The sequence below is a fragment of the Rhinoderma darwinii genome, chromosome 3 (genome assembly GCF_050947455.1).
Source record: "Rhinoderma darwinii isolate aRhiDar2 chromosome 3, aRhiDar2.hap1, whole genome shotgun sequence".
Taxonomy (NCBI): domain Eukaryota; kingdom Metazoa; phylum Chordata; class Amphibia; order Anura; family Rhinodermatidae; genus Rhinoderma; species Rhinoderma darwinii.
The window spans coordinates 323,000,758-323,026,209 of record NC_134689.1 but is presented as its reverse complement, the minus strand read 5'-3'; the positions used below and the strand labels follow the sequence as shown (position 1 = coordinate 323,026,209).

Below are 25,452 nucleotides of genomic sequence, written 5' to 3'. Positions count from 1 at the left end.
CATTTATTCTAATTGTGATGAAAATAAAACGTTATTATTGCAGCAATAATCACACCTAGTAAAAGACAGTGCGAGTAAAGTTGGGGCTACACCAATGTCTCTCATGCAAGTACAGGCAGGGCCGGCCTTAGGGGTGTGCGACCTGTGTCATTGCATAGGGCGCATCACTCCAGAAGGAGGAAAGGGGGCACTGTGCTGGCTTCCTTCCCATGCTTGTGTTTCAGAAGCGCCTGGGCCAGGCGACTCAGCAGCTGCCTCTCCGCCCGGGCACCACTTCTCTCAGTGGCATCGCCACATTCAATAGTATTTGCGTCACTGTCCACAATCCCCAGGGTCACTGTCCAGGAGCGGAATTCCCGGCCACAGGGGCGCTACTTACAAGGGGGAACTGTGTGGCCCTACCTACAGGGGGGACTGTGTGGCCCTACCTACAGGGGGAATCTGTGAGTGGCAGGCTGATGGTCATTTTACTTTGAGTCAGGGGCTGATGGTCTTCAAGTGGTTTCTACCTCTGACCTCCAATTGAAATTAATAGGAGGTAGAAAATGCCTGCGGCGCTAGTTTTGAGAAATTTTTTGCCTGTGTCGTCTGCATCAGCTTCAATGGCTTAAAAAAACGCAAAAATAAAACGTCAAATAACGCTGTCAACTCAAAATCTGCCTCAAAATTCCTGAAGGAATTTTGAGGCAGATTTTTTTCTGCCTTACAAAAAATGCTGTGTGAACATACCCTAAGAGTGTAGTACTTGTTTTTAGCCTTTTTCGGTCTCTCTCTAAACAATTTTTGGCAGGGGTGCACTGAGGAAATATTTGTGTGTCATGGGGTGCCTCCGAAAAGGTTGGGAAACTCTGTACTAGGCTACAGGATCACGTCAGCCTACGCAAGGATCCCGTCGTGGAGCAGCTCAGTTCGTCGAGGGAACAGGGCCTAGGGGAGTAGAATTTTTTTTGGGGGGGGCACGGTCTACAAGTGGGAAGCTGTATGGCACGGTCTACATGGGAGAGGTGAGGGGCTGTATGGCACAATCTACAAGAGGGGGTGGGGGGATGTATGGCACTGTCTACAAGGATGAGGTGGGGGGATTATAGCACGGTCTACAGGGAGGCTGTATGGCACAATCTACATGGGGGGGGGGGGGGCTGTGTGTGGCAGCCAGGGGAGAGGGACATTATACTGTGTGGAGGCGGCTAAGCGGACATTATACTGTGTAGGGGCACAAAATATTTGAAGGAGTTATATATTATTAAATATTATTATACTGTATGGGGGGCACTAAAGGGGCATTATACTGTGTGGGGCACTATACGGTGGGGGGGGGGTCATTAAACTTTTTTTTAGGGCATTTTTTTTATGATGGGGGTCAGGCACCGAATGATAATTTCGCACGGGGCGCCGAAAGATAATTTTACACGAGGTGCCATCTATCCTAAGGATGGCCCTGCATACAGGCCCTATAACACAGGCCAATGATCGGGCGAATGAGTGTTCATATGAATGCGCTTTCCGGATCATTGCCCTGTGTAAACCGGGTAACGATCAGCCGATGAAGGAGCAAACGCTTGTTCATCGGCTAATCGCATCTTTTATATGGCCATGAAAATGGTTGCTAGTTGGCAGCACATCTCCCTGTGTAAACAGAGAAATGTGCTGCTAACAAGATCCAAATGTATGGGGACGAACAGATTTTTTCATGTTCTCTTGAATCATTGGGACAAACTACAAGTATTGTGAATAAAGAAATAACAATAATGGGTATTTTAGTCTCAAAATATTCAAGGCATCTATGCAATAAAAGCATCAGAAGGGGGAACTAGGACACGCATGAATAACGGACAATAATAAAGAAAACCGCTGTCATAACCATTGCATTCCACCCCTTGCTAAGGCAAGATTCAATTTCCTTTAAAGTTTCTTCCTGGACATGAACAGAAATATATAGTTACACGTAACATAAACTCATCAAGACTTCCTTGTAAGAAACTATAGTGTCAACACCTCATAATGCAGACATAACCCCTGTATTCTGCCGATCATTTATACTGAACAGGAGAGATGAGAGTAAATACTAAACTTCATAATAAAATCTAAAAATAAACAATATACAATAGTAATAAGATTCTCAGAAATCTGTCGGATTATTTAGTGTTTGGCTTTATATGCCAGGGATACCTTGTCCTTTAGGCTATGCTGACAGCCAGAACCGATGAGGAACTCCACCACCTCCAACTTTCCATGTTCGGCTGCCAGGTGAAACGCGGTCCTCCCGAGCTAGAAGACAGGGAAGAAAAATAGTGTCAAACGTTTCTCCAACATGATCGCTCAGACCTCTGATCTCCCATTAACGCCAGGTCTTTTTCATTTCACCCTCATCCAGGCCAAAAAGGGCGCACACTCTAAAAACTAGTCACTCCCTTCCCCATAACTATTAAAATAAAGAGCACACAGTCTATTCTTTGGCAAAAAAAAATGGTGCTATAGGAAACTTTCTGTTTGAACGTTGCGCCTCATCTTGCCTTCCTGGAGCTGTGGAACGCTGCCCTCAGCTCCTCTAGTGTCCAAGCCCACCAGCCTCAGCCACCCACCTAGGGGTACATACATGGCAGATTAATTTTCTCAAGAATTCTTAAAATAAAAATGTTAGCATCACCAGTAATGGAATTTGAATAAAAGAGACAGTCTGTATAGACATATCGGATGTCGCTGACTTCATGGGCTTCCATTTGTGTGTTTTCACTTGAGGTTCCTTACAAACCCAAATCAGCAGTAGGTCACATAACAGGATGCTGTGATCAATCCATACATTCACTTATGAAGAGAAAAAACAAGAAAAACGAAAAGTAATATGTGACCTAAATCTTCCAAAGCCTACATTACATGTTCTACCTAATACTGATACATGATAACATTGTAGCCTGTGTCTATAAAATGTATTGTATCCACAATGTAGACATCACTACACAAAAATCACCCACAGATCCTCTTCTACAGAGGAAAACCGATTATATACACGATATGGACAAAAGTATTTGGACACCCATACATTACACCTACAGAAGCTTTTAGGACATCCCATTCTAAATCCATAGGCATTAATATTGAGTTGGTCCCCCCTTTGCAGCTAAAACAGCTTCCACTCTTCTGGGAAGGCTTTATACGAGATTTTGGAGTGTGTCTGTGGGAATCTTCACCCATTCATCCACAAGAGCATTTGTGAGGTTAGACAAGGATGTACAAGAGGGCCTGGCTCACAATCTCCACTTTAGTTTATATCAAAGTTGTTCGATGGGGTTAAGGTCAAGTAAGGTCTGTGTGGGCCAGTCAAGTTCTTCCTTGCTTTGTGCACTTGGGCACAGTCATGCTGGAACAGAAAAGGGCCGTCCCCAAACTATTCACAAAGTTAAAGCATACAATTGTCTAAAATGTCTTGGAATGCAATGAAATTTGTATAAATGGAACTATGGGGCCTAGACCAACCCCTAAAAAACAACCCCCTAGCATTATCCCTCCTCCAAACTTTACAGTTGGTACAGTGCAGTCAGGCAGGTAATGTTCTCCTGCCATTGGTGAAACCCAGACTCGTTCATCAGACTGCCAGATAGAAAAACGGGATTAGTCACTCCACAGAACACGTTTATACTGCTCCAGAGCACAGTGGCAGCGTGCTTTACACCACTCCATCTGACACTTGTGATTGTGCTCAGTTATGTAAGGCTTGAATGCAACTGCTCAGCCATGGAGACCCATACCATGAAGCTCCCAGGAGAACAGTTTTTGTGCGGTTAATGCCAGAGGTTTGAAACTCTGCAGTTGAGTCAGCAGAGTGTTGGCGCCTTTTACGCACCTCAGTACTCTGTAACTTTATGTTATCTGCCACAATGGTCCCTAAAAGCTTCCACTTTGCAATACCACCGCTCACAGTTGATCATAGAATATCTCGGAGGGAGGAAATTTCACAAATTGACTTGTTACAACAGTGGCATCCTATTACAGGACCACGCTGGAATTCAGTGAGCTCCTTAGAACGACCCATTCCTAGAAAAATGTTTGTAAAGGCAGACTGCATGGATAGGTGCTGGATTTTATACACCTGTGGCAATGGGACTGAATAAAACACCTGAATTCAATGATTAACATGACCAGCCTGACTGCATTGTATCAAATGCGTAGCTATAGGGGTCACAATTGCGACCAGGCCCCTAACCCTGGGGGCCCACGGGGCCCCCGTTGCCATACAGAATGCTGTTTAAATACATTTTCTGTGCCGGAAAGCTGGCACATCCTGGTTCCAGCCAGGACTCCAGGTGAGCTGCAGAGTCTGTATTGTAATGTAATGTATTGTATTGTGTTGTCTTGTAATGTATTGTGTTTTATTGTGCTGTCTGTGTTTGCAGTGGAGAGGGGGGGGGCACGTTAAATTACAACCCCCCCTCCTCTCTCCACCGCAAACTTCCCAATACAATACATTACAAACTGTGGGTCGCGTTCGAACTGAGGTCCCAGTTCCATTCATTGCTGGAGCAAGGAGCTGACGGATGACAGCATTCACTGTGCCCTGAGCGGCTCGACGCAGGCAGGCGCGATGTAGCGACATCATCGCACCGGTCTGCACCGAGTCACTCACAGCACACACCGGAGGAGGCGAAGGATCCTCCACCCGGCCTGGGAAAGTGGATAGGTAAGTAATTGTGTTATTTTTCGATTATGCACATATGGGGGCATTATACTGTTTGGGGAGCATTATACTGTATGGGGAGCTGATATGGGGGGCATTATACTGTATGGGGGCAGCTACGTGGGGCATTATACGGTGGGGGCTGATATGGGGAGCATTATACAGTATGGGGCAGTTATGGGGGGCATTAAACTGTATGGGGCAGCTATGGGGACTTTATACTGTGTGGGGGCAGCTATGGGAGCATTATACTGTGTGGGGGCATTATACTATGGGGGATGTTGGGCAAGGCGGTTGGGCATAGGCGCACGCAGGGGTCTGGTGATGGTGGTATTGGGGAGGCGTAGGGGGCCCAAGCTAAATTCTTGCACCCGGGCCCATGAGCCTTTAGCTACACCCCTGGTCAAATACTTTATTAATCGATAATGGTGATTCCATCTACTGGCACTAACAATGATTCTGTGAAGAGATTTACATTACACAGATATATATGCATTTTTGTCATGCATTAAGCAATATGAACATTATAATCATAGAAATGCTATAAACTGCTCAGATCTCCAGGGTATAATCTCAATACCTGACCAAAAAAAAAAAATGAAAAAGAAAAGAAGTGTCAGAGAGTACTCCTGACCTGGCGGTTTATCAACATTAATCAATCTTGTGAAAATTATTTTAATTAAACTAAATATTAAATTGATTTCTGAACACTCCTATAATGATGTTAAATCTTTAAATGGGAACTCTATTTTCATTAACTGTCTACATTAGATCCCCTGCGGCTGAACACCTTGTTCCATTAGATACTTAGAGAAGACGCTCAGACTTGATACTTTTACCTTATAGAACTCTGCAGAATATGGAAGTCTAATGCTGGCCATAAACTTTAGACCACTGTCGGCTGTATGATCGTTCGGCCAACAGCTATTCCTCCCGACTCCACCTATACACAGGTCCGCTTGGCCAAGCGTGCATGTTTTTACAATAAGGAGAAAGCCGCTGCTAGACTCTGGCAACAGCTCATCCTCTAACTAACAAAAGGAGCGGGTAATCTAGAAGTTCCTGCTCGGCCCCAACATCTGCCGTTGGGGGACTGTTGGGACGCCGCCGTAAACATTAGATGGTTGACCGACATCTAATTTGTACAGCCAGCTATTGTCCACGCACTGCAGACTTTTTCCGTTGTAGTATTTAAAGCAAATTCACTACAGAATCCGCAACAAAATCCTCATGTGTTACATGCAGATTTTGCTATGGACTTTACCCTATGCATTGCCAAGGGTGAAATCCACAATGAAAATCCATGGCAAATCCGCCACAGAGTGGACATTCATCAAAATAAAAAAAATCCATAGCATGCCCTTAATCCAGTATTTTTTTTTCTGCTACATGCTTTTCTGCAATACTGATAATTTATCCTATGAATAGATGATAAATGTCGAACTTGGGACAAATACATGTATTAGCGCTGAATGGCAGGGCACATTCCGTGCCAGACCATTCAGCGCCTTACAATTATGCTGATTGGCGAGGCATTTTGCCCCGCCAATCAGCGCCTTTCAACGATGATAGCGGCGCAATGAAGTCATCGCGGCGCTTCCGTGCTTGAAAGGCGCTGATTGACGTCATTCTGCCCTGCCAATCAGCACCTTTAAACGATGCACCGCTTGTTTCGTTCAGCTCTAGCAGACCTGCTCAGAAGAGAGCAGATCTGCATTGCCACCGGACAGCGTGGGAACGGGATCAGGGTGAGTATGAAAATATATATATTTTTTTTAACAAAGCTGAGTGGCGTTAGCTACAGTGGGGGCACAATATACAGGGGAAGGGTCTATAAGTGAGGATGTGAGCCACTATATACAGGGGGGGCTATATGTGGGACACTATATACAGGGTTGGGCTCTATGTAGAGCACTATCTATAGGGGAGATATTTGTAGGGCACTATCTATTGGGGTGGGCTATATGTGGGACAATATATACAGGGGTGGGTTACCTGTGGGGCACTAGCTACAGGGGGGCTATCTGTAGGGCACTGTCTACAGAGGTGGGCTATATGTGGAGCACTATCTATAGGAGAAGCTATATGTAGGGCAGCACGGTGTCTCAGTGGTTAGCACTATTGCCTTGCAGCTCTGGAGTCCATATGCCAGCACTACCTACAGAGGGCTGTATGTGGGGCACTATCTACAGAGGCTCTCTGAGGGACACTATATACAGGGGACTATGGGGGCACTATCAACAGGGGGCACGGTGTGTGTGTGTGGGACAGTGTATGGCGCTATTATAGTTAGTGGTGCAGTGTATGGCGCTTTATTATATTTAGAGGTGTTGAGAATTTTAACTTTTTTTATAGGTGCAGAAATATTTTAAAAGTGAGAAGCTGAAGATATCTGAGCGTAAAACTGCAGAAATGGGTCATGGCCGGTTGAAATCCATCATAGAGGTCTGGACCGGAGGGAGAAGAAAAGAACAAGAATCTGAGACGTTAATGGTGAGTCACTTAATGTAAATGTTTATTCTGCTTCTAATCAATACTGTAGTGACTGTATGATCTGCAGCTAGATGATGGGTGGTATGATCATTTTGTGTGAAACCGCATATCCTTACTATTGTTCGGGCCATGCTGGAAGCAGTAGTTTTACGCTGTATAAACCTATACGGCAGGGTTTGCACTAAATTGAGCTGTATCTGGTGTTGTATATATGTACTGAGCTTTGTTCTGGTGCTGTATTTATGTACGGAGCTTGGTTCTAGTGCTGTATGTATGTACTGAGCTTGGTTCTGGTGCTGTATTTATGTACTGAGCTTGGTTGTGGTACTGTATATGTATGAGCTTGGTTCTGGAGCTGTAATTATATAGGATATATTTATAATAACAAAATTGCAGGGCAGATGGAATTGTTCTCAATTCATTGTATATTTCATGGGAACCTGTCTGGTAGTTTTAACCCCATGAACCGCCACCATACGGTAATACATGACCTGACAATATTTCCAAATGTATTTTTTTTCAGATGTAGCAAAATCTTTAAAATCCACTTTAAAAACTGCGCACATTATATGCCAATTACTCATTAAAGGGTCATGGTGCGGTGCCGCTATCCTGAAGAGTCACATTGTCCTGCTTTCAAACCCACCTTTCCATGTTTGATTGACATCCCCCTGGCTGATACAACTTTCTCGGATGCGCCATTGCCTTGTGGCACTAGACACAAGGGGGAGCTGCGTGGCACTATACACAAGGGGGAGCTGCGTGGCACTATACACAAGGGGAGCTGCGTGGCACTATACACAAGGGGAGCTGCGTGGCACTATCTACAGGGGGCTGTGTGTGGCGCAATCTACAGGTGTTTGTGTGTGGCACCATCTACTAAGGGGGGACTGTGTGGCACTATATACAAGGGAGGGGGGCTGTGTGGCTCTATATACAGTGGGAGCTGTTTAGTGGTAAATACAGGGGGGCTTTATGGCGATATCTACAGGGGGAGGTGGTGGCCCTATCTACAAATGCGGTGTGACACTGTCTATAGGCGGGGCTGTATAGCACTCTACAGGGGTCTGTATGGCACATTCTACAAGGGGCACTATGTATAAGGGGGGCCGTTTGTGGCACCTGGGTGGGGGGGGGGCAACTGTGAAGAGTCTGCTATGGGGCCCAGTCTTTCCTAGTTACGCCCCTGAACCAAGGATAAAGTACAGTCAAACTACATATCCAATGGATGGAGGGGGATTGGCAGATGTACTTCCTGACTAGCCAACTTATACACTACCGTTCAAAAGTTTAGGGTCACTTAGAAATTTCCTTATTTTTGAAAGAAAAGCACAGTTTTTTTTCAATGAACATTAAATTAATCAGAAATACACAGGTGTATAGAGGCCCATTTCCAGCAACCATCACTCCAGTGTTCTAATGGTACATTGTGTTTGCTAACTGTGTTAGAAGGCTAATGGATGATTAGAAAACACTTGAAAACCGTTGTGCAATGTTAGCACCGCTGTAAACAGTTTTTCTGTTTAGAGGAGCTATAAAACTGACCTACCTTTGAGCTAGTTGAGAATCTGGAGCATTACATTTGTGGGTTCGATTAAACTCTCAAAATGGCTAGAAAAAGAGAGCTTTCATGTGAAATTTGACAGTCTATTCTTGTTCTTAGAAATTAAGGCTATTCCATGCGAGAAATTGCCAAGAAACTGAAGATTTCCTACAACGGTGTGTACTACTCCCTTCAGAGGACAGCACAAACAGGCTCTAACCAGAGTAGAAAGAGAAGTGGGAGGCCCCGCTGCACAACTGAGCAACAAGACAAGTACATTAGAGTCTCTAGTTTGAGAAATAGACGCCTCACAGGTCCTCAACTGGCAGCTTCATTAAATAGTACCCGCAAAACGCCAGTGTCAACGTCTACAGTGAAGGGGCGACTCCGGGATGCTGGCCTTCAGGGCAGAGTGGCAAAGAAAAAGCCATATCTGAGACTGGCTAATAAAAGGAAAAGATTAATATGGGCAAAAGCACACAGACATTGGACAGAGGAAAATTGGAAAAAAGTGTTATGGACAGACGAATCGAAGTTTGAGGTGTTTGGATCACACAGAAGAACATTTGTGAGACGCAGAACAACTGAAAAGATGCTGGAAGAGTGCCTGACGCCATCTGTCAAGCATGGTGGAGGTAATGTGATGGTCTGGGGTTGCTTTGGTGCTGGTAAAGTGGGAGATTTGTACAAGGTAAAAGGGATTTTGAATAAGGAAGGCTATCACTCTATTTTGCAACGCCATACCCTGTGGACAGCGCTTGATTGGAGCCAATTTCATCCTACAACAGGACAATGACCCAAAGCACACCTCCAAATTATGCAAGAACTATTTAGGGAAGAAGCCGGCAGCTGGTATGCTATCTGTAATGGAGTGGCCAGCGCAGTCACCAGATCTCAACCCCATACAGCTGATGTGGGAGCAGCTTGACCGTATGGTACGCAAGAAGTGCCCATCAAGCCAATCCAACTTGTGGGAGGGCCTTCTGGAAGCATGGGGTGAAATTTCTACCGATTACCTCAGCAAATTAACAGCTAGAATGCCAAAGGTCTGCAATGCTGTAATTGCTGCAAATGGAGCATTATTTGACGAAAGCAAAGTTTGAAGGAGAAAATTATTGTTTCAAATAAAAATCATTATTTCTAACCTTGTCAATGTCTTGACTATATTTTCTAGTCATTTTGCAACTCATGGAAAACACAAAATGGTCTGGGTGACCCCAAACTTTTGAACGGTAGTGTATATTTAACAGCATGAGTAAGGATCCCATGGGTTCATGCAATTCTTGAGTAACTTTCTGTAGTTAAAATCTATGAATTTCAAAACTTATTGGAATCTGGGAAACCTAATAGAACCCCTTATAAATCATATCCAATGGCAAGCCTGTTCTATAGAAAAGCAGAAATAAAAACAAAACCTCACTCTAGTATATATATGAGACAGAGACAGACAGCGAGACAGACAGCGAGACAGACAGCGAGACAGACAGCGAGACAGACAGCGAGACAGACAGCCACATTTTCCATCTATAGTAGTTTTATAACAGAAGTTTTGAAACTTATAAGGAGACTCCTATGGTGTCTCAAAAATTCACAGACGCTAAAGTTAAAGCATTATTAGGGATTGACCTCACAAATTTTATAGAGTATTAATGAAAGTAATAATCTCCAGTCAAGCAGAGAAAAATTAAGGGAAGAACTGGGCCATTTGGAAGAAAACCAATGAAATATCACATGCAACAATAAAATAATATCACATTGAACTTCACAATGGTTCATTATTAACGTCATTTTTATCCACTGAGGTTATAACGGGGTTAGGCGAGTATGTACAGGGTGGGCCATTTATATGGATACACCTAAATAAAATGGGAATGGTTGGTGATATTAACTTCCTGTTTGTGGCACATTAGTATATGGGAGGGGGGAAACTTTTCAAGCTGGGTGTTGACCATGGCGGCCATTTTGAAGTCGGCCATTTTGTATCCAACTTTAGTTTTTTCAATGGGAAGAGGGTCATATGACACATCAAACTTATTGAGAATTTCACAAGAAAAACAATGGTGTGCTTGGTTTTAACGTTACTTTATTCTTTCATGAGTTATTTACAAGTTTCTGACCACTTATAAAATGTGTTCAAAGTGCTGCCCATTGTGTTGGATTTTCAATGCAACCCTCTTCTCCCACTCTTCACACACTGATAGCAACACCGCAGAAGAAATGCTAGCACAGGCTTCCAGTATCCGTAGTTTCAGTTGCTGCACATCTCGTATCTTCACAGCATAGACAATTGCCTTCAGATGACCCCAAAGATAAAAGTCTAAGGGGGTCAGATCGGGAGGCATTTCTTCTGCGGTGTTGCTATCAGTGTGTGAAGAGTGGGAGAATAGGGTTGCATTGACAATCCAACACAATGGGCAGCACTTTGAACACATTTTATAAGTGGTCAGAAACTTGTAAATAACTCATGAAAGAATAAAGTAACGTTAAAACCAAGCACACCATTGTTTTTCTTGTGAAATTCTCGATAAGTTTGATGTGACACATGACCCTCTTCCCATTGAAAAAACCTAAAGTTGGATACAAAATGGCCGACTTCAAATTGGCCGCCATGGTCAACACCCAGCTTGAAAAGTTTCCCCCCTCCCATATACTAATGTGCCACAAACAGGAAGTTAATATCACCAACCATTCCCATTTTATTTAGGTGTATCCATATAAATGGCCCACCCTGTATATTATTATATAATCAGGCACTATTGGGGTTCGCTGTGGGGGCATTAGACAGCGCGTGGGCAGTTATAGGGGCATTATACTGCGTTGAAGTCAGTTAAGGGGGGGGGGGATTAGAATATGTAGAGGCAGCTAAATGGGCATTATACTGTGGGGAGGGCCGTTATGGGGGCATTATACTATGTGGAGGACAGTTATGGGGCATTATACTGTGTGTGGGCAGTGTCAGGGGGTATATTATAATCAGTAGTATACAACAAGCTCAGGGGATAAATATTAATTCAATAGTGTAGCATGCAAATAGGGGGCGTGGCATGCTAAAAGGGGCATGTCCTAAATAATCGTTAGAGGTCAAATGTTCAATTTATCGTGATTTATATTTAGGTCATAATTGCCCAGCCCTAGTTTAACGTATACGTTTTTTACTGCATGGTTGTGATGCATAAGTTATTTTTTTTAAACATTGGAGTCTATAGACAACGGATGGCATCCCTCGAAGGCATTAGAGGTATACAATTTTTTTTACGTTTGTTAAACATCTCGCACCATACATCTCGGGTTATGTCAGATTAAGGCTTCGTTCACATCTGCGTTAGGTGTTTCTGTTGCGAAGCTTCGTCATAGGAGCAGAACAATGAAAATACCAATTGCGCACGACAGAAACCATTGACTATAAATGGATTCCATAAGGTTTCTGTCATGCTGTCCATCGTTTTACCAGACAAAATAATTCATGCTGCCCCATTTTTTTGCCATTTTTGAATGGATATGTGAAAGCGGTTCCTAGTGGAGCCTCTGCCGCAGAAGTGAACATTGCCTTAGAAAGAAAGTAGAGGAGGACACATCTAGTGTGTAATTTCACTATTTATTTTGCAGGGAGGATACAGAAAAAAGCAATTTAACCATTGTTTTTTTGTTTTATTTTTTAGCCCCTTCAGTGTGTACACTAAATAACCTGTTAAAATCTTCAGGCCATTACAGTATAAGTGTGTATGGTTTTTTAAATACTAAATAACGCTAATACATTATATTTGATGTTCGTATAAAACTATGGATGTTGCTGGCAAAACACTTTGCGCTCCCTAACAGGATGAGGATACAGACAGCCGTGGGTCTGTTCTAGGTCCACAGTGCTGACTGCACAGGGGATTCCCAGTCCCCAATCACGTCACAAGGAAGCATGGAGACCTGATCTAACTGGGGAGACAAATTTAATCATGCCACGGTCAGTTAACCAGGACAATCAACAGCTAATATTGGAGGTTCATCCAATCTTGGCAATTAGATTGGAATCTAAGATGGCCACGCATCCGCACCAGGGTCGGCATGGGACACCTGTGCAGGATTTATTCTGCAGCAATAGTAAAAAGGCGGTGCTGTTGGAAAATTGGTATTGGCGGTCGTTCAAGGGTTACTATGCTTTGCAGTCTGGCTCATTGTTAATGTTGAAAACACCAATACGGTCTGATTAATTTTCAATGCCTGAATTAAGTATTTATATGGTAATGTCCAAAAGGTGCCTTGTGTATTCAACATCAGAGAGTCCGGCAAGAAAGACATCAGGCGTAAATCTGAAGGAAAGAAAGTCAGAGGTGTGCTCACCGGGGAGAGGGGAATAAGCAGCTACAAGACACCTCTGGCAGAGACTTATTAAAATCCAACATGCCTAATCCTTCTCTCACCAACCTAGGCATACCCCCATACACATTAGATGGTTGGTCGGACCCATCAAAATTGGTGGGTTCGGCCAACATATATTAAAATTTATTCATAGGATAGCGGATGGGATTAATAGCACTATTTCTATTTTTGCAGATGACACCAAGCTATGTAGTAATGTTCAGTCTATGGAAGATGTTCGTAAATTACCAGCTGATTTGGACACACTAAGTGTTTGGGTATCCACTTGGCAAATGAGGTTTAATGTAGATAAATGTAAAGTTATGCATCTGGGTACGAACAACCTGCAGGCATCATATGTCCTAGGGGGCGCTACACTCAGGGATTCACTTGTTGAGAAGGATCTGGGTGTACTTGTAAATCATAAACTAAATAACAGCATGCAGTGTCAATCAGCTGCTTCAAAGGCCAGCAGGATATTGTCGTGTATTAAAAGAGGCATGGACTCACGGGACAGGGATAGAATATTACCACTTTACAAAGCATTAGTGAGGCCTCATCTAGAATATGCAGTTCAGTTCTGGGCTCCAGTTCATAGAAAGGATGTCCTGGAGTTGGAAAAAATACAAAGAAGAGCAATGAAGCTAATAAGGGGCATGGAGAATCTAAGTTAGGAGGAAAGATTAAAAGAACTAAACCTATTTAGCCTTGAAAAAAGACGACTTAGGCCTCATGCACACGACCGTAGCCGTGTGCACGGCCGAGATTTTCGGGACGGTCGGCTGCGGACTGTCAGCCGCAGGCCGCCCGCAAATCGCGGGACATGCACATGGCCGCCGTCATTGTTTTCAATGAGCCCGGACCGCATTAGATGTCCGTAATAGGACATGCCCATTCTTTCTGCGGTGCGGGTTCCCGGGCCATGCACGGACCGTAAAAACTACGGTCGTGTGCATGGCCGAAAAGAATGGGGCCGCAATTCCCCCGTGGATTTTCGGGGGAATTGCGGCCGCAAAAACACGTTCGTGTGCATGGGGCCTAAGGGGGGACATGATTAACTTATATAAATATATGAATGGCACATACAAAAAAATATGGTGAAATCCTGTTCCATGTAAAACCCCCTCAAAAAACAAAGGGGCACTCCCTTCGTCTTGAGACAAAAAGGTTCAACCTGCAGAGGCGACAAGCCTTCTTTACTGTGAATCTATGGAATAGTCACCGCAGGAGCTGGTCACAGCAGGGACAGTAGATGGCTTTAAAAAAGGCTTAGATCATTTCCTATAACTAAAAAATATTAGCTCCTATGTCAATGTGTAGAAATGTTTCCCTTCCGTTTTCCCATCCCATGGTTGAATTTGATGGACACGTGTCTTTTTTCAACTGTACTAATTATGTAACAATAGGTGGAGGCTGAGGGACAATTATTAAGTTATGTGCTAGGGAGACATTGTGCAGCAAAGTAAGATAGGCTTGTCACCTTGTGACTGTCATTAAATGTTAACCCCTTTGAGGACTAATCTTTAATAGATATGTAGTACTAACCACTTAAAAACAGTCCATATATAATCAATTACTTACTCCATATTCCACAGGCAGTGGATACAATTATGTTTATTTAGTTGACCGCAGAGACTCCTGGCAGAGTTATTATTTAACAAGCACATACTTTTGCCTATTCCAAGTTCATAGAGTTAAACATTTACCTATTGCACAGAGATGTTTCTATACATTCAATTCTAGTGTTTATAAGGAACCATGACAAACATTTCACGAACATTTTCTAAAAGTCACGCGGCTTCCTTATAAGTCAAAGGCGCAAATGAACTCTTTAAACCATATTACATACACTGGTGCAGATAAGACCTTGCAGGCTGACCTAGGTTATCAGCATTCCTACCACTACCGGAGCAACTGTATCAATATAAAAGTGACATAAAATACAGATATGCTGCCCCCTTTACTTCCAACTCTTTCTCTAAGTTGCATATCAGACTCCTCTCCTGAAATACTGTATGGTGTGATGGCCCAAATATTGTTCTATCCAATCCCACTCTAAATTTTTAGATTTACGGATTCAGATGAACGGGTCAATAGCAGAAATTTCTGCAACCGATCTGCCACGTGTCAATTCACCCTAAAAAGACGGAACTATTAGCAGGACGAGGTGCGTCGACACGTTCTCTGTAGCACTGCAGTCAACACCGGCTGATGTTTCTTCTCACAATAAAAGAATGTGTTTCCAAAACAATCACATTGCCAATAAAATAGCTGGAGGTGTGAGATCACTGGGCATAATAGCCATTCAAAACAGGTCTGTCCGGAACCTGACCGGTTATAACCTCTCACAGTGGTTACAGGATAGTTCATTAATATCAGATCAGTGGGAGTCAGACTCCTGGCAACCACCACTATCAGCTGATTGACAGGACCACGATGCATCGCCATAGCCTCTCGAGTGTTTACCAGACAGTGCTGTACACATCCGGAGCAGCTGTGCCTGAGATTGCAGTCTTAGCTACAATCCCAGCACAACTACTACCAATGTGTACAGCACTGTGTCTGGTAAACACTCAAGAGGCCATGACAACGAATGCCCAGGCCCCTTCAGTCAGCTGATCGGCAGGGGTGCCGGGAGACGGACCCCACCAGTGTGATATTGATGACCAATCCTTCATAGGCCATCAATATATAATGCACAGAGAACCCCTTTAGTGACCACCCATACACGTTTTCATGACGACCATTAAGGGGCTCTGTACATAGAATTGCAACTGCGCCAGCACAGGTTAGGTGCCCAGATGTCAGACAGCCGAGCACCCAGCAGAGGCAGCAACTTTTTTTTTTTTTTTTTACTGTTCATTATTTCTTGATCTGTGTATACCCAGTTCTCAATGAGCACTGCCTATACAATAGCGTTAGCGGCAGGGTCGCAGCCTACAACAACTATATTGTTCTCATTCAGCAGTCCACAATTGTTCGCAACATTCAAACATGTGGCTGCGGTTTTCTCGCTGCAGTAAACTGCAATGGTCAGATGTTTCACTGTTGTGAATGTCATGAAATCCTAATCAAGCAGAGCTGCTGAAAGTGAATGCTGCTTTTTTTCCCCCGAAATCACAACATTCCCAACAGTCGCAGTGCTGCATGGTTCTTGCAGTGGGGAAAATCGGACCAATTAAAATCGGTACCTAATTCCAAGTGCCGTTTCTTTTTCTATTACCACTGTATTCCTTCTCCTGCACTAGTACTGCCCCATGGGAAATTACCCTAGTTATCAATATGGCATTGGAAATTGCCATTATTCATGCATTAATGTCCCTTGGATGCAGTAAATGTATTTCAATTCCGGCTAGACTGTAAAAAGGATATAATTTACAAATTAAATTGCCTATGTATGTCTGTCTCACAAATGCATTTTTTCTTGCACGGTCACTCATACGATGTCCCTGACCCCCACCGAACAGTGATATTCTGCTACAGCACCAGACATATCGAACATCAATTTGGGGCCATAAAACATTCATACAGCTTATCTGTAAATTAATTAAGGGCCCATTCACACGAGTGCAAATCACGAACAGCACACAACCCCATTGATTTCAATGGGGCCGTTCACACATGCGTGAATTTTCACGCAGCGAGAGTCCGCTGCGTGAAACTCACTGCTTATCCTATATTGGTGCATTTTCATGCACCTACGCGCCCATTGAAGTCAATGGGTGTGTGAAAAGCACGCAACGCACACAGATGCACATCCGTGTGCGGAGCATGATTTGAGCATCAATTAGTTTCAGGAAAAAAAAAAATAAATAGATGTGCTTTGCGAGTGCGTGAAAAGCACATGCCACACGCAGAGCACACTGATGCATAACACAACACATACGGACCAGATTTACATGCGTTTTTCACGCTCGTGAATCTGATATGCTCGTGTGAATGTAGCCTTACTCTTTAGCGACATCCAACATACAGTTACATCTGATCTGTGCTACCAAAAAACGGCCGCGTAAACAGTACGCCGTTTTTCCCATTGAAATCAATGGGCAGATGTTTGGAGGCGGTCAGCCCCCGTATTTTCAGCCGTTTTTCGGGGCGTTTAAACATACCCTGTGTGAACATACCCTAATAGTAGAGCACTGATAAAGGCAATATACTGCAACATATAAGTATTGCAGTGTATTGCATGAGCAAACAATCGCATAGTAAAGTATACCCTGCACAAAAAAATGTTTAGAACTTTTATTTTAATTGTTTTATATATATTTTAAACACCCCCTTTTCCCATTTTTCGTTAAAAATTATGTAAGCAATTAAAAAAGTGTACACATTGCCAACATAATTGGTAATGCCATGTCCGCAAAAGTCTGAACTAGTAAAATATCACGTTATTTAACCCGCCAGGTGCACACTGTATGAAACTTTTCACAGCATTGCTGTTTTTTCGTCACCTCACTTCCCCCAAAATGTGATCAAAAAGTCGTATTTATCCCAAAATAGTACCAATGAAAGCGAACCCTGCAAAAAACAAGCCCTCACACCGCTCCATCGATAAAAAAAAAAAAAAAAAATAATTTGTGTTGCCATATTTGGAGCCATAACTTTTTTTTTTTCTACCAAAATTGATTTAGCTTTGTAAAAGTAGTACACCACAAAATAAAATATATAATTCGTCCTACAAAAACAAGCCCTCTTATGGCTTTGTTCACAGAAAAATAAAAAATGTTCCGGCTTTTGGAATGAGCGAATAAAAAAAAGAAGAGAAAAATTGGACAACTGATGACCTATCCTCAGGATAGGTCATCAGTATATGATTGGTGCGGGTCTGTCACTTGGACCCCGCACCGATCCGCCACTCTGGCTGACGGATGTTTTGAAAGGTAGGCAGTAGTTGGAGTCGGAAGCAGATAGGGGATAGGTCATTAGTTGTCCGGTCGTAGACAACCCCTCTAAGTATTTAACTCTCCAAGCTCATTCTGTTCTGCTTGTCTTTAATGACCAGTTATTACACCAGGTCTCTGCTCTTTTGTCCATATGCATGCTTTCTGCAGATTGTCGCCATGCCTGATGAAGAGAGCGAAGTAGCCTTGAAAGCTTGCTGCTTAACATCATTTATTTTTCTTACCCATTAAAAGGTATATCTGCAAGACTGCTATTTTGTTTCTCTTACTGAGAGAAAAAAATCTAACTTTTTTCAACTGGCTTACGTATTTTGTCTTTTTGATCTAATCGAGCATGGGACTCGTCATCTGCGGTCATCATTTAGGGCTTAAAAGCATGTCTTTAGAGGAACAACTAAAACCTACAGGTTTAGAGACTACGTAATCAGGATTAGCATTGAATACAGGAAAATCCAGGATAGATAATTTACCTCGACACCAAATTATATCCTTCAAGTACGCCATAACATTTATAAACATGTAATGCTATCCCATTTACCTTATCGGTCTTATCTAGCTTGATGTCCTCCAGATCCTCCATAATAAACTCCATGACTTTGATGTGACCTCTTTGTGCTGCACACTGGAGCAGGTTAAGGCCATTCTGAAAATTGAACACTTAAAATGAATACTGCAGAAGATAACAAAAAACAAATATGGGGCAATGAAAGTTTACAGCTGGCAATAGACATGACAAAAATTGTCCCAAATGTAGGATAATAATGTTCGGTCAGCAATCGTCTGTTGGACATGAGCAATCTGTTGAAATATTGATCTGCCCTGTTGGATTTTTAAGGTGACTATCCGTTATAATCTGAAATTTATAGTCCAAATGGCCAATATAGCAGAGCAACCAAGGGCGCTTCATTATTGTTTCTTTGTCTGTGCATGGTCTTAAAGCCAATCTGTCAGCTGAATATGCTGTACTAGGAAACGTCAGCATATTATATGGACTGGTTCATTTGCCTATTAGCCAAAACAGCACAAAAAATATTGCACCGTTTGGCGAATGGAAGCGATACACCGGACTCATATACGGCACCTAGCCAATCACCACATAGCTAGGAATCCGCTGTATTTTTTGATTGCTCCTATTAGTCAAATGGCACAATATTTTACCTCACATAATCCATCATATTTAGCTGACAGATCCGCTTTAAAATTCAGGAACAGTAGGAAACAGAATAGCAATACCTCCTACATAGTATTTACACATGGTTAAAATAAGAATGGGAAATCTTAAAATTAAAGACCACAATGCTTTGCAGCAACGTACTATGAGATTGCCGTGCAGTTGGGCAGAAAACCTCAACTAGAGAGACCGTGTAATCCTGAGCTCGCCGCTATAATATATATCTATATATAGAAAACACAAGGAGCACAGCATTTATAGGCTCAGTCTTATTTGTAATTCTTTGGGTGCAAGCCTTTGGACCCCGATCACCGGTTCCATATATAGAAAAACAAATGAAGGCAGCACTCCACAGCTGATGGTTTTCAAGTGAAAAATTGAGAAAGGCCCATGCTGGGGCTGAAACATTGCACTGCTAATGGGTGAATAAATGCAACTTTTCACTTGAAAACCATCTGCAGTGGAGTGCTGTGTGTGTGTGATATATATATATATATATATAAATAATTTATTTGTGTAAAGCTGGTAGCAAATGCAGCCTGCAGCAGCCGGCACTGCATCTGTGAGTGGCTGTGCTCTGCACAGGTAGCAGCTTTAGTGCAAATCATTTATTTTTTGTTGCCCCACCCCACAGAGTCCCTGCACACCTACTGTCCCCCCCCTATGACTTCCACAGAGACCCAACCCACCCTTCTCCTTCCTGCCCCTTCACATAGTCCTATCAGGTTGAGTCTCCCCTGGCACCTGGTCCTATCAGGTGGAGTCACCCTATTCTCCCAGCCCTATCTTCTATGCCTCATCACCTAGTCTCTCCCCCTCGCCCCATAACAGAGCCCCTGCCCTTTCAGTTTGTGGTTCACCATTGACCAGGACCGAGACTCCTTGGATGTATGTAGCCAAGAAACTCCTCATGGTGGCCCTGGTGACCACAAGAGTGTGGACATCTATAATGTCATCTTCGGAGGTGAGGCCTGTTGCATGACAGCTACCCGAACTCAAAAGCCATCTGTATCAAAATAACTTTTGGTGTACCAATAGTCAATCATGCCCAAAAGTTCTATATAGTTGTATATTAGGCTATATATAAGGGCTTATTCAGACGAACGTATAATACGTCCGTGCTACGCGCATGATTTTCACGCTCGTCGCACGGACCCATGTTAGTCAATGGGGCCGTTCAGACAGTCCGTGATTTTCACGCAGCGTGTGTGTGCTGCGTAACTCAAGACATGTCCTATATTTGTGCGTATTTCGCGCTTCACGCACCCATTGAAGTCAATGGGTGCGTGAAAATCACGCGCAGTACACGGAGGCACTTCCGTGTGACGTGTGTGATTCGCGCAACAGCAGTAAAAACTATGAATGAAAACAGAAAAGCACCACGTGCTACAAACAGAGTGTCATAATGATGGCGGCTGCGCGAAAATCACACAGCCACGCATCATATGCTGAGGACACACAGAGCTTTTATGGACCTTTGGCACGCGCAAAACGCCACATTTAAAGCGCACGCAAAACACACGCGCACATGTGAATCCAGCCTAAATGTGACTTTGCAAAGTTGCTAAACTGTTTTTTTGCAGCCCACACTGAACTGCAATAAACGTATAAAATAAAAATGCCAAATCGTATTACATTTTTTTTTTCCTCCATGAACTCTCAGCACTGTGTGTTCTATACAGAATCACCAGTTACCACAATCACCATTACTAGTATCATTGCAGTGCTCAAATGGTTATCTGAGAGAAGGCCAAATAATGAATAGGTAGGTGCAAACCCCAAGACTCAATAGATAAAATTCAATTAAACATATTTAATTGCAGATTAAAGGGGTTGTCCGGACATTTTCTATTGATGGCCTATCCTTGCGATAGGTCATTAATATCAGATCGGTGGGGGTAGGATTACCGGAACCCCCGATCAGCTGACTGAAGGGCCGCAGCCTCTTCAGTGTTTACCAGGCACAGCGCAATACACATTGGTAGCGGCTGTGCCTGGGATTGCAGCTCAGTCCCATTCACTTGAATGAGACCGAAACTACAATCCCAGGCACGGTCGCTCTGGATGAGTGCGGCGATGTGCCTGTAAAGTGGGAAAAGTCTGTGGGCACGAATACCGTGGCACGATCAATCAGCTGACCCGATATTGGATAGGCCATCAATAAAAAAATGTCCAGACAACCCCTTTAATTACATTTTAGTATGCCAATCTTTTCCACTTATCACTTGTTGAACATGTGACACTTATGTACTAATGTTGTGGAAATATTTAAACTTACCTTGTTTTCACAACTGATTTTGGCCCCAGCATTGACAAGGACCTGAAGAATCTTAAGATGTCCGAACCACGCTCCCAGCAGTAATGCATTCATTCCAAACTGGAGACCAGAAAAAAAAAAAGAAAGCAAATTAGGAATCTTATCACATAGATGGGTACTGCCCGGGTTTAACATGACCGTGCCATCCTAATCATGTGACCCCACACGCATAAGACGTACTATAAGATTCGTTTGGAAGATTGTAGATATCAGTAGTAAGAAGAAGGGGCACAGTCTGTACCACCACCGTATCATCTAGGATTGATTTAGGTTTTCATAGAAATGTAGTCAGTGACTCACTGGCTGCGGTGTACAATACCTACAATTCAATTTTAATAACTTTGTCTAAGTCATTAATTTTACGGACTTTCATTTTTTTTTTTATTGTTTACATTACGATAGTTTAATTAGCAGGGATTTTTCAAAACTTGTCATGAAATATATGTCAACCAGACAAATGTCCATTTGGTTCACCAGACAGACTAGATACATACGCAGTCTTCCTCATCCACAGGGATATCGCGTTCCAACAGCAACTTCACCGCTTGAGCATGTCCTGCACCTGCTGCCCAGTGTAGGGCTGTCCTGTCTACCTGAAACATAAGAGACAGAGACCATGATTACGTGTCTATGAGGCATAGAAATAGAGGACTACAAGTATCAAGTGTCAAAGTGACGAAACGCTGACCCAACCCTGGCTCATGTGCTTCTCTTTTGGGTTTGTATAAATCTGTGTCGTTCCTGCCGCACCCTTCCAACAAGGACACAGCTTTCAGGATAACGGAGCATTAACAAATTCCTTTAGTTTTTCCTCATCATTGTGTGTTATGGAACAACACACCTCACAGATACGAATGAATGGTTGGCCAAGAAGTGCATGCATGCTCTCTTACAATTGTCTGTCATTCACTAAAGGGATATTTCCATCTTAAGCGTTTATGGCATAACCATCATACCTCTTCACTTCTGCCATTATTATGTGTTTGCATAGTGTACGAAGGGGCAATTTCCCCTTACCGTAATATAATTTAGTAGTATTATGTTTTAGGCTAAATTCACACCACTCTGTGGAGTATTGAAAATAAATCTTACGGTAAGGGATTTATAAAAAAAAAAATAAGTATTGGAAGGTTTGCTGGTTGAAAAACCTAAGATACCAATATTTTATCTGCTACTGAAGTTCCACAAGGACCCGGTGGAACATCCGGGGACACCTACTGCCCCTGGCATAGGGGGGCTCTGAGAACCGATATGTAAGTACATGTATTTTAACCTGAAACCACTTGCTGGATGTTTGCCCTCCTATGCCAGGGACACTACAGATTTCCTGGCTAGAGTAGACTGTATAACGGACATATTATTGGTAACCACCGATGAGTTTTCATATAAATGCAACAGTCTTGGTGAAGATGAATAGTTTCCAAGTATGAGCATTTTGGATAGAGACTTGTGTAAATTGATCATCAGCCTTTTGAGATTTATCCAGATAAAAATCTCTTTGCGTTGAAGGATGTTTCTGCATGTACAAATGCATGGTACTACAATGGGGGCAACGCGTTTGCCGTTGTATTCAAGCCTTTTTCTCGGATTTTGGCAGAGGCAGGTTTTACATTGGCAATTTTACAACTGCACATGGCTTTAAAGGAATTTAAAATTGCCCAACATGTATTGTGCAGCACTAACAATATCATCTACTATGCCACTTGTGAAAAAATATATGTAGGACTTACATCTAGAGAACGGAGGATATGCACTAGAGAATGTCAGGTACATTATGGTGGCACTTAAAACAATGCGAAGACACCTTAAAATATTTTATTGCTGTAACCCAAAATCTTTATTGCTCAGTGAGATCAATATAATTTATACAGGTATCACGGAGGACATGATCTAAAACAAATGTTAGCACAGAGGGAATGTCAATGCATAGAACTTGAGATAATATCTGCAATGATGGGGTTGTTCCCTCATTGACAGTTTCTAGGAATAGTAAATTCACACCATGCCTGTGGTGCACTATCGGCATATACACCAAGACAATCTCCTGACATTTACACCGACGGATGGGTCTATAGACTTTAATGTGTGTACTTTTAGCCAGTATACATTGGGATCTATGGCTGATAACTATCTGAGGCCTCGTTCACCATTCTGTTATCCGCTTCGTCAGAGGAGCAGAATAATGGAATAACCGGAAGCGGCTGTTTCCATTGCACCACGAACATCACCGGCGGCCGCCGGAAACCTTTTGAACTATTAGGTTCCGTTGAGGTATCCGTGCTTTTATCGGAAACAATAGCGCTTCATGCTGCGTTATGGTTTCCGGTATTCTCAACCAGATCTGCGATGGAGGCCTCGAACGGAGTCTCCACACAGATGTGAACGAGGCCTAAGAAGTGCAACTACTCTGAGGCTGTTCACATCGTTTTGGCCCTACATTTAGTGAATGCTCCCAAGATACATGCTAAACGTGTCTATATGGCGCCATTAGCCCGACGGAGGCCAAAACAGTGTCCTTTGTGGGTATGGCATACCGTAGTTACATACAGCACAGGCATCCATTAAACGTATATGTCATGATCTTTCCATGACATATATGTTAAACGAACGCCATAATTGCATATGGGTGACGGATAACGGACAATAGCATTCGTTTCACGTATATGTCATAAAAAGGTCATGAGAGTTTGTGATGTAAACATTAAACAGATGCCATAATAGTCTATGTTTGACTAAGACCGCTGATATCCCGTTACAGCTTATGTTTAATGTACACGTTGGAAGCTTTTCCCGGAGCATACTCTAAACCTAGGTAAAAAAAAAACGGGCTATGAATAGGGCCTTATATATCAAAACTAGTGCAAGAAAAAAAGGGAAGCACTTGTCTGTAGCGACCAATCAGATTCCAGCTTTCAGAGGCCCTTTGGAAAATAAAAGTAGCAACCTTATTGGGTTGCTACCGGTAACTGGCCCACTTTTTTCTTGCCCTAGCTATATGCATTTATAGAAGACAGCTGTGAAATCTACGTGTGGAAGGGACACGGTACCTACACTGTTCTTGGCTCGGACATTCACCCCACTCTTCATCAGTTGTAGCATCTTCTCTATGTTGTTTGTCTTTGCCGCAATGTGAAACTCTTGCTCAGAGCGAAGCACTGAAACAAACAAAGTGTCAGAAATTAAAAATGGGCTAAGAATCAAACATATAACAGTATACACGTAGTAGCTGGCACCATCAAATATTTTTCTATAAATCTGTAACCCCCATACAGCTGTGGTAAGGGGAAAATCATACAATACAAAATGCGTATCATACATAAACACCGCTGGCTTACATCTCTTCAGTTGTTTATCGCTAGAACTGGCCATAGACAAAGATTTGGCAACAACACGATGAGCAGTCTCAACACTCCTCTGGAACGTGACATACACAAAAAGATACACCCTACGATTGGTTGAAATATCATGCATTTTCATTGCCCCACATTTATTTTTCTCAGATGATGGCTAACTAAACACTAGAACAGCCAAGAAACATTTTGAAACGAGAGATAAGGTGTCAGCCTTTAGAATAGATTTCCATCGGTCAAAAACGGGAGAATATATCACACAAAGTAGCTTTATTATTGTAGACCAGATGGATCAGATATTGGTTGCTATTGCCCGGTAATTGCTGCAGCAAAGTCTAACTGGGGTTTTAACATGAATTTTAACTTTAGAGCGCCTTAAAATAATACATTAGAAAACGGAATTAGCAACAACTGCTTGGTATAACATTGTCATTAGCTACATAAGTGATGCCATAGGGGTTGGTTCCCATGTCGCGGTTTAAATGCATTTTTCCCATAAACCGTGGCAAAACTAACATTTTGCCACAATTTTCGTATAATCGTTGCAAAATGATACGGTTTTGTCACAATTCACGAAAAAGAACACATTTAAATCGCAACATCAGAACACATCCTAACCCTTTCACGACCAAGGACGAAAATGCACGTCCTGGTC

At 42.8% G+C, this 25,452-nt stretch overlaps 1 protein-coding gene across 3 annotated transcripts in view; it reads right to left on the bottom strand.

Annotated features, from left to right (window-relative positions):
- The window catches only part of ANKDD1A (ankyrin repeat and death domain containing 1A), a 71,716-nt gene that overhangs the window by 14,988 nt on the left and 31,276 nt on the right, over window positions 1–25,452 (bottom strand). For all 3 annotated transcript variants that reach the window (XR_012882457.1, XR_012882456.1, XM_075858271.1), the window contains exons 2-6: window positions 24,499–24,602; window positions 21,942–22,040; window positions 21,409–21,507; window positions 18,498–18,602; window positions 2,170–2,268 (exon numbers count right to left, since the gene is read on the bottom strand). Coding sequence is in view for 1 of the 3 variants with exons in the window: in XM_075858271.1 (XP_075714386.1) it covers window positions 2,170–2,268; window positions 18,498–18,602; window positions 21,409–21,507; window positions 21,942–22,040; window positions 24,499–24,602 (506 nt within the window). In the remaining 2 variants the exon portion in view is untranslated. The remainder of the gene's footprint in view (window positions 1–2,169; window positions 2,269–18,497; window positions 18,603–21,408; window positions 21,508–21,941; window positions 22,041–24,498; window positions 24,603–25,452) is intronic.